This window comes from Anopheles darlingi, chromosome 3 (genome assembly GCF_943734745.1).
Source record: "Anopheles darlingi chromosome 3, idAnoDarlMG_H_01, whole genome shotgun sequence".
Taxonomy (NCBI): Eukaryota; Metazoa; Arthropoda; class Insecta; order Diptera; family Culicidae; genus Anopheles; species Anopheles darlingi.
This window is the reverse complement of record NC_064875.1, coordinates 23,526,467-23,536,466: the sequence shown is the minus strand read 5'-3', so window position 1 is coordinate 23,536,466 and position 10,000 is coordinate 23,526,467. Positions and strand designations below refer to the sequence as shown.

The 10,000-nt window shown below is 45.6% G+C and overlaps 2 protein-coding genes and 1 non-coding gene across 3 annotated transcripts in view; 2 read left to right on the top strand and 1 right to left on the bottom strand.

Annotated features, from left to right (window-relative positions):
- LOC125956605 (AF4/FMR2 family member lilli-like) overlaps positions 1-1,304 on the top strand; it is a 7,117-nt gene extending 5,813 nt beyond the window's left edge. Inside the window, exon 1 of the mRNA XM_049688660.1 lies at positions 1-1,304. This exon is cut by the window's left edge and continues 5,813 nt beyond it. The gene's annotated coding sequence lies outside the window, so the exon portion shown is untranslated.
- Positions 1,305-3,445: 2,141 nt separating this feature from the next.
- Positions 3,446-3,518, top strand: Trnak-uuu (transfer RNA lysine (anticodon UUU)). Its single transcript has one exon. It is a non-coding gene; the product is annotated as a tRNA-Lys (tRNA).
- A 2,400-nt stretch (positions 3,519-5,918) lies between these two features.
- LOC125956593 (dual specificity protein phosphatase CDC14A) overlaps positions 5,919-10,000 on the bottom strand; it is a 6,847-nt gene continuing 2,765 nt past the window's right edge. The window contains exons 4-7 of the mRNA XM_049688639.1: positions 9,886-10,000; positions 8,115-8,311; positions 7,893-8,034; positions 5,919-7,809 (exon numbers count right to left, since the gene is read on the bottom strand). The exon at positions 9,886-10,000 is cut by the window's right edge and continues 600 nt beyond it. Coding sequence (XP_049544596.1) covers positions 7,371-7,809; positions 7,893-8,034; positions 8,115-8,311; positions 9,886-10,000 — 893 coding nt within the window. The 3' untranslated portion in view covers positions 5,919-7,370. The remainder of the gene's footprint in view (positions 7,810-7,892; positions 8,035-8,114; positions 8,312-9,885) is intronic.

Sequence of the window (10,000 nt, the reverse complement as noted above, 5' to 3'; positions counted from 1 at the left end):
CGACAGCCTCATGGAGCTCTCGGGTTCAAATTTCGTCACCGATTACACATGATTTGATGCATGGTAACGGTTGCCAGGGTGATGTTAATTAGCAGTAGGCAATCGGCAATTTTGAAGCAGCAGCAGCAGCGCAGTAGAAGGCCGTGACCGATTTTAGTGCTCCTCTCGATGAGCTGCCTTTGATTCGTTAAAAGGTGACATTCGTGTTTTTTTCCCCCAATATTTAATTCACTTTCTTTTAAGCTTAAGAACTTCTGCGCCACTTGGCAGAACAGGGAAGCGCAAACAGCAAGAATGTTTGTGGGAGGAGTGTAAAAACTAGAAGGCTCGCAATGTATACGAAATCATTATCCTACCCAACAGTAATTGCTTTGAATTCCTAATAATCATCTAGACACCGTCGCTCGTTGCTATCATCAATCCCCCTTATGCTACTCAATGGTGCGGCGGTGCCCGGATTTCTTTACACTTCCTGTTTTTGGAAAGTTGTTCCATTTTATGTAAAAACACAAACAGTGTGTCAACCCTTTGTACAAAACAGTATCAGGGGGGCGGGCGCAGGGCGTTGTGAAGGATAGGGCGCTCTATCTATCTATAGATGTATGTAGGTATGCAAAACAGGTACCGTTTTTAGTTCGTTAAAATCGCCTAGATTTATTAACATTTATTTTAGTTATTTAAGGTTGATTAATTTGATGCGAATTTCTTTGGCAAAAGCGCGTGTCCAACGTGGCCAGATAACAGTAGTAGGTGGAATGGATGGTGTGCAGATGAATCTTGTAAACAGGAAACGAACACCAGAGAGAAAGGCGGAGAGCTCGCGTTACTCGTTACAGAACCACAGAACTACACACCACACACACATACATATTTATTGTGATAGGAGAAGCAACCTACTGACTCTATGATTATTGGTGCGTACGCGAAGAGAAGAGCGAGCGCGAAAATCGCGAAAAAGGAAGTATATGAATAAAATGAAATCACTGTTCCCCCCTGGGGGACACTACATTGAAAACCAAACCAAAAAAACAACCGTCGTGTGTCTTTTTGCATTGTCTTGTGTCATCATTTGCGTGTTGCAGCGCATTACGGAAAGAAAGAGATAATCCTTCTAGCAAGCCATTCCACACCGTCGTTTGGTTTTGTATTCGTCCCGATTCCCTCGCACCCAGTCGTGTGGTGTCATAACCTCCGGTGTCTCCCCTCTCCTCAGCCTCAGCTCAGTCGACGACGCCAGATGCTGCAGACGATGATCTCTCAATCTCGAAGCTTGTAGCAAATCCGCACCGATTACTGATTGTGGCGTGACGCGTTGAGGCGGTGGTGGGATTGGGCCCGGACCGACTACTGGTGCCAGGTCGGTCAATGACCGACCCCAAGCGCCAACCAATGCACCGACTTATGCGCATGCAGGTGGGGGTGGCGTTTTGGGTGGTGGTGGCTCAACCGATTCGATTCGTACGGACACACACACACACATTCTCTTCACACAGATTAAGACCCCAAGTGACCAGTGCGTTTGCGAGTGAGGTGGTGGGGGAGCCGAGGTTATGGAAAGTGAAAGTTTACATAAAAAGGTATCTCACCATCGTACCTACACCCCTTCCCCTTCTTTACCTTCCCTCATATTGACAATAAGGTTCAGCACGCGTCCAGATCGCACTGATCGTGCCGAACTGAGCACGAACGACGGAGACGATCGCGGCTGTCTGAATGTGTCTTCCTCCAATGGTGGGGGGAGGGGGGAGTCGCTGGTCTATGCGGCCTAGGGTTAAGCAGCAGCAGCACCAGAAGGCCAGGGGAGAGGGGTAAGGGTGGCCCGTCATTATGATTCGGTAACGCCACTTTTCGATTCGCGCAATCGGCCGTGCCCCCCAACACACGACGATAAGGAAGAAGAAGGTAGGTGGTGGTGCAGGCAAGGCGAGGCGAGCAGTGGGCGAAGCGGTGGCACTTCTATTGCGTAACGACGTAACAGCAACACGAGGAGAAGCGGCACCACGCCGAGCGGTGCGACGGCACCACCAGCAGCAACAGTTTTCCGCGTTTCGTGTGCTTTTGCGTGGCCCTCTCGCTTCTCCCCGCCTTTTTTAACGGCAAACCCCCAAGTCGCTGCCAATCAATGGTGAAGTGCTGAGCCCAGGGCCCGGAGGCTTATACAACATCGATTACTTTATCAATTTCGTGATTTGATGAGGATCGCTCTAGCTCTAGGATTTCGGTAGAGATAGAAGGGGCTATTTTTATTACTTCTTCAGAGAGGATGGGGTGTTTGCATTCTACTGCGAGCGGGGAAGGAGGAGAATAACAACAACGACCACGATTAGCAGCAGCGTGGTTACTTATCATGCGCGACAAGACAACGGGGCCACCGTTTAACTAGAGGAGTCACACCATGCAAAACAGCACTCCTGGCAACAAGGAGAGGGAGGGGACGCGCATAACTCGCAGGAAGCAGCGTGGTTGGTGGAGCAATTATAAAGACCCGCTATAGCCGCACGCACGTACGCACAGACACGCATCCAGCGAAATTACTTAAAGCTGAACGCTGAGGGGTAGGTCGAAGCGCGGAGCAAAACCGAAATGCAAATGGCAGGGCATAACTGTTACGACGATGCGGCTACTACTATGCTACTACTACGGATCTCGTTACGAAACGCTAAACGTGTGGCCACGGATTGTACGAGGATTGTAAACAGCACCGACGCATGGTTGAAAACAAAAGGAGGCGCGATTCCGAATCCAAGCAACCCGTTTGGAATGGAGATGACAAGATGTCAAACCGTGGGATTTTGGAGATTAGCATGATGCGAGTGGCGGAAGGCGTTTGAGTGGGCTGCACCCAACAGTTTCATTAAAAAGATAATAAATTTAATTCTTGTGGCAATCTTCTCAATAAGTAAGTATATGATGATCGATCGGCAAGTGTTCTTGAAGGGCAACACAATGTCTACTTACCTTTTTGTGCACAGGATGCTCTATAGATTACAAAAGAATATGAAGGTGTTCGAGGTTTCCAGTGAAAATGCCAAACGGTAGGATCGGTGTAGACACTCTGCGACATGATAATGCAACTAAAGTTAGAAATGGGGAATGTGCAGACTAATAATATACGATCGCTTTCGATTCATCCGAGTCGGTGAGAATACTTATCCGAGTTTCAATTTTCGATGGTTGTTTATGATGTATCCGTTAGGATAGGGAAGGATGCTTTAAAATGTTTCTCTTCAAGGGTTTTCGAATATTTCTTTGAAATGGATATGTTGTTCCTCTTTGGTGCTGTTGTGCAGCTTCAGTAAACCATACACAAGACGCGCAGTTAGTCAATGCACATCTGCGCAGTTAGAGCAACGCAGATAACGGAGATCCGAGTGTCATGTATGTATCTAAAGTTCTATATGATGACAATCCGTGCGCTAGTTGTTAATTATGGAGATCTCCAGCAGCCCGGATAGCTCAGCTGGCAGAGCGTTGGACTTTTAATCCAACGGTCTAGGGTTCAATTCCCTATTCGGGCGATATTGGAGTTTCATTTTTATAAATTTTCCTCATTACTGCATCTAATCATTAATAGCAAGTATCATATCATTTGGTCGTATCTTCGCGGGTCGCGTGATATCACTGGTGAACGATAGAAGCATCTACTAAATGCTTATGGTGGAATATGTTAGAGAAGTGAATACTATCAAGTGCTGCTAACTACTAGGATAACTACGAAATTATGAAATTACTGTAAAATGGATATCAAAAACGCTCAATCCGCTTAAAGCGACCTATCTCTTCACAAACACCAGGCATGACATACTTATTTTGCAAACAGATAGTGTATAACATAGATCATAGATCACTGGAAGGATCGCTAAATTAAGTAGGTTTGGATGCAGAAATGTGACATAAATGATACACAAACTAATTCTCAGTTCACAATATTACATCTCATGTTACAATAAGGCGAGTTCATGCAAAGTATATTTGTTTGAATGTAGGGAATGCGTTGTTACCTGCTTAATTCTGGATTATTCTTCAAACAGCAATCTAAACGAACATAGGAGGCTCCGATAGCAACTTGAAATTCTTATCTTCTCCTTTTTAATCCGTCAAACAACCAGTTATGATGCTCGACACAAACGCCAGTTCATGCTAATAAAAAAGAAGGTTTTCCCCGCCAAACAGGAAGGAAGAATGTTTCCCCCCAAAAAAGGTATCTGTATATATTTGCAAATGGCAACCTTCTTCCTCTTCCCGGTTAACAGTGCTGTTAATCGATTCCGAAACAAACCGGTTGTTATGTGTCTTTCCGTTTAGCACCCCGCCAAAAGCGAACTGGAGGCCGTCTCAATGCCCCCCAACAAGCGAGGTAAGATAGTGGCTGGCGGTAGAGAGGTGCGTTGGTTGGCCTATGGGAACTTGGAAAGGATTTTTTTGTCGATTTTTTAATTTGCATACTCGCAATCATTGCCAGGTGGGCGCGGTGGTTGCGTTGACGGATCTATGACGTCATTGGGGAGGAGGGACGATACCTACTTGGCGTCTTCTTACCTCCTTGCACGGTGATAATGAAGTGATCCAAGTGTTCTATTTATTTCTGGTGCAAAGTGGAAAATGGCGATCAAATCGCAATCGCAAGATACTGGTGGTTGGTAATTGCGCTAGCGGTCGTTAATCGTTCGCGAATTATGGGGATGCTTCTTCCAGGCAGCACGGTGGCGAAGGGGGGGGATGAGAACGCGTTTGGTTTGGTTTGGACGGTTGTTTTATCGATATTTAATTTCCTTGTGGCCAGCAGCACGTCCTGGATACAGCTAAGAATTGGGGTTTTCCGATTGAATCAGGTCGACTATTGCGATGCAGAGAGTACAGTGCAGCACGAGGAGAAGATGATAGCTGATTTGGTAGAAGATCTGAAGGCCCATTGGCAGCACACCTATTTTGGTAGGTTAATTAGAAGATTTCTTCAAGATAGGCCACTTGCAAGCGTATAGGACTGAACGGTAGGCATAGACCTGACCAATAGAACGCTTAAATAAATTCCATTAGGTTCCACCCTTTGTTGCTAGAATTGGAAAAGAAAATTCTAATGCAGGATCTTCTTCTTTGGATTCTGAACAAACGGTCTTTCGGGATTCTAAGCAAAAAATCATAACCTCTACTTGAATTTATAAGAATTACCTGATTATGATTTTGCTATGGCTTACACAAAAGTCTCGAAGTTCCGATGTGGAAGGCTTGGCATGTTAATCGCGTCCGTGATAGCGTTGGCGAAGACCCCTAATTAGAACAGGAGATAACGGTGCTTTTTAGCATGACCTTAGGGGTAGTGAAAAATGCTCGCAAAAACAGGCGAACTGATTTTATGGTATGTCTTTGGTAGTAGTCGTCCTACATTGCACATATATAAAATTACTCGATGAGTACAATGAAAAAATACCCAAACATTGGAGTATACTTTGCCCAAAATATGAAAATACACAGACATCGGAGTATACTATGATTTCCGACGCCCTAAAATCAAATAAAGGAAGAAAATCGCTGTTGACGTGAGCAAGCTTGCTACTTCTCTTGTTAAAACGGTTTTTCTCGTATCATACAAAAATTTACATCATACCAACACTCAAAAAATGAAATCATTGGCTACTTCATTCTACTAAACTGCTTTAGTGGTTCTACATTATCTGATATTCATCTCCATTAGCTTGAGCAAAGATTAGCAGGGCAACGAAGAGTGATATGAACAGTGTGGATCACATTTTAACAGATTCACTCGACAGCTAGTTGTGGAATGAACCGAAGATTCGTTGCTTGCAAGGAAGAGCTCTCAGAACTGGCGATAAGCGTTTTGCCGAAAGAAGCATTCGTTTAGCTGATTCGAATGATATAGTTGGACGACGAACCAGCCCGTAAAGTCCTTCCAGGTGTTGGATACCTTGATGCTGCTGGAGATAAGTGGTTACGGAGTGGGATAGTAAACCAATGAATCCACGCTGCACAGATCTTGGTAAATTACTGGTTTATTCCACACCACGACTCGTGTTAGTGTTATAAAGTATATAAACAATCATCCTTTCAAAACGTATAGTGTGTTCCGTTTCTCGGGCTCGCTCCTCCTCCCCCTTCTCATTCCAGGATCGTAGCTTATTGCTTTGCTATATTACAACGGGTACTGATCGTAGGTAAAGAAACGGAAATTTAAATATAAAAAAGCCTATAAAATACTTCGAGTACGGCAGGGAATAGGGCACAATCGGGAGCCGCAACGCTGTGCGGTCCGCGGTGTAAAATAGTAATGATAGAATTGCACGAATAGCGCGACAAACACGTGAGTGCGCGCGTGTCTGCGTTAGAGACTGAGAGTGTCGATATAAACTTAACGGTCTAAAAACACAACTGAAAAAAAGATAGAACAACGATACTGCACACCCAGGATTAGTGTGGGACAATTAAAGCGTTTAAAATCGAATCGATTACCCATGCGCCTTTGCATCTGCCTTATCTTAGTTACACGTGCAAATCCACCGCAACAAAAGTCTGCCATTCATATGCTCTACGCTTTGCTCTTAGCCTAGTTCTATAGGAAGGCTTCCTAATGTTCCTCTGCTGTTCACTTCCTGGTGATCGCTGATGCTCTGATGAGGATATTCAGCCAGCCAGTCGGCCTCGACCTAACGATCGCTACACTCACGGCTTACGGGTGTATGACAAGTTTATGGCACCACTCTGCCCAGTACCTACTAGGTAAGACATTCCCATCCCCTAGGCAATGGTGTGCTTAGCTTACTTAAGGATTAATGCGCAACCACGCGCCAACATAAGCGATAGCTTACTGTTTGTATGTGTTTGTGTATGTTAGTTGTGTGCTGTGTTGGAGCTGTTACTAACTAATTTATGGCAATATTGGGGGGATTGTTTAAGGGGGCCAAATGCGGCGGTCCCAGATGAGTGATGAGTGAAGCGTATATGAAACGAGATGTTCTCAACCAATGGTGAGCATGGTGTTAACCTCCTAGTGTTCTCTTGCCTTGCTTTTGTCTAAACTCATAATGATTCGTTCGCATGATCTCCTACGGTTTGATGGGGAACGTGGCGATCACTGCCAACGTACGATTACAACCGATCCTGTGCTGTTCGTGCCTTTTGTACTTTGAGAATGTTTTAACAATACAATTTTTCGAGCGAAACCCAATGGCTTTTGATTGGCTTTGAAACAACGGTAAAAACAACGCGCAGCGTCCAATGGGATTTGATTGTAACATAACTTAACGAGTCAGCGCCTCGATCCTCGGTTAGCTCTCTCGGCCTCACGCACTATTAATATGTGTATATATACGTGTCTGTGTCTGTAAAGGAGATATGATGATTAGGGTCCTCCGGTTTTAAGGATGTGTCTTGGACAACACCTTCCGCAGCTTTTCGCTATTTTTATCCGGCTGTGTGCGTGGGCTACTGCGGTTACGTTTGTACCGCTTCGTGGCGGCCACATCGCCCACGCTGCAATGATTCGACACGTCACTGCGCTTCGCCGGACCAGTGATCAGCTTTCGGTTAATGTTGCCATTACTGTCCACCGTCGTCGTACCACCACTACCACTGACAACGAGCTCGGTCTGCGGGCGTATTACACGATCAGCGACACGATCGTTCAGTAGCTTCGCCTTAGCGAGCCGCACATTCCCACCCGGGACGGTATTGTACTTGGCCGAGGCGTTCGTGCTGCTCGTTACGATCGATACGATGGTACCATTGTTGCTCTCCAACCGTGTCTTCCGTAGCGATTGCTGTCGTTTGTGTACCGTAGCATCTTCCCGGTGGCCGCTGGGAATAGAAAGGACGAAGATTCTGTTATCTTCGGTCTGTACCGGGATGACTAAAGGATTAGCGATTGGTTTGCGACTTACATCTTAATACAGCGATTCAATTCCTCCCAGCAAACGTGAGTGGTGCGTCTTGTTTGCTTCTGCGGCTGTGCCGATACGATCGGTTCGCCTGTTACGCTGTCACCAGCGATCACTACCAGCGAGTCAGTCACGATGCCTCCGTCTTCGGTTGTCGTGGCATAAAAGAACGTGATAAGTTTAATCATACATCCTGACAATGTTCGGGTCGCCCGCTCTACTCACCAGTGGTGGAGCTGGACGTATCGTTCTTCAACGACGGTGAATCGACACTAGCGCTCTTGCTATGCCGGACGTCACGGGATGCGACCTGGCGCACTGCAACGTTCGTCATAGGATTGCCATTTTGCACTGCAGCATTGCTACTGTTGTTGTTTACATTGTTGTTAATGCTGTTAGCCGGGTGGTTTTGTTGTTGATAGCTGATAGTGGGCAGAGAGGTATCGCATCGTATCGTGATGCGCGAGGTGCGCCGGTGGGAAAGCATTCAAAGAGAAGAACCACATATTAATCGAACCAAGTATCGAGCGATCGAGCGCGCGACACTATGGCAACCTTCACAAGTTGATCTGTCGCGCAAGAGAGGTTGCGGTCAGCAGGGTGGGAGAGGGGAAGGAATGGACATGCATTATACAGCACAGAGATATGAGGAAGAGCACGAGAACACACCAGGCGCTATCCGCTCAGCAAGCACTCTTTACTTTACTTTGTTTCCGTATCAAATCGCTAAAAGGAAGAACCGGGAAATGAGGAAAATAGGGGAAGAAGATGAAAAGATAAATTTCAACAAAAAAGAACAAAAAAATAAAGAAAAATAACGAAAAACAGTTCTGAACGTTGGTCGCGTGTTTGCACTATCTATGATGATGAGATGAAGGAAAATGAGGCACTGCTAACATGTATGGTGGCGACATGTTAGAATAATTGCTCTTGGCTGAGAGACAGATAAGTTACGAGAGCCCCGTAATCCAAAGTTAAAAAGCATTCACTTATCCAGATGTTCAAGTTTGAATAAGAGTTTGATCAGCCCGGATTAGTTTAAATGTTTGTGATGTCAATATGACTAAATCCTTTCACTTGTATTACGCCAGCAAGCTATGAATTGTCGATGTATGTGCAGTTACAAAGAAGCTACACAGAAATCATATTCTCTTAGCTCTAGAATCGCCTTTTTGGCGTATATTTGGATAGTAAATCCAAAACATATAAGATCATCAATACGATCTATCTGTGTATTCTCTAACCTACAAAACATTTGTAGCATTTTCTCTGTACTTTTGGACATCGAGTAGTCCGAGGTAGTCGAAAACTACTAGCAGCCAACCCGTCATACTTCAACTTGAAGAAATCAGGAACCACAGCAGAAGCTGGGATTATTGATGGATCCTATGCGTCATTTTAAAAAATTATAAAGCTTTCCATCCAGGCTCAATAAAGAAGCTTACAGAACGCAGACTTCTAAGCGGCTTTATCATGATCGAATTGGACTGATGCTGCTCGATCGCGAGCAACGGAAGCACCTTGTTGTAGAGGCATAAATCCACTCGGTCGGTTATAGCACACCAGATAAGTGTTAGTGAGCTCACTTTTACCTAGATTGAAAATTGTGTCAGTGTGCTGTAGGTCGACCACCGCTGGATTACGAGGTACAAGCCAATCAGCCTAGAGTGCAATTGTCTTTCGGCGACGTCGGCCATAAACCGTGCATCGATGGCAATGTCTGGACGGAGCCACGTGTCTTGATTAGTCATGAAGTCGGGCGATTTGCTTAATGAGTTGTTTAAGAACAGAAAAGATGCGAGGGAACGAAAGCAAGAATCACAAGGATAGTAAGAGCAAGCAATATTAGAAAGAAGCAAGCACATTAGAACAAGCTATTCATCGATCCATGTCCACTAGAGTGGGTGGGGTGGTGGGTATTGGCAACATGAGATAATGTGACTCCGTGACGACGCTCCCGCTATGGTTTCGCGACTGTGCACCGTGCATTACCTACCCAGGTAGGGCGGCGTCGGCGGTCGAGGTTCGGTGCCGCGTAGCCTTGATTTGCGTTAACTGATCTCCCTGAGTGTGGGTTACCGCCTCCTGGTTGATGCTGGATCCCGTCACCG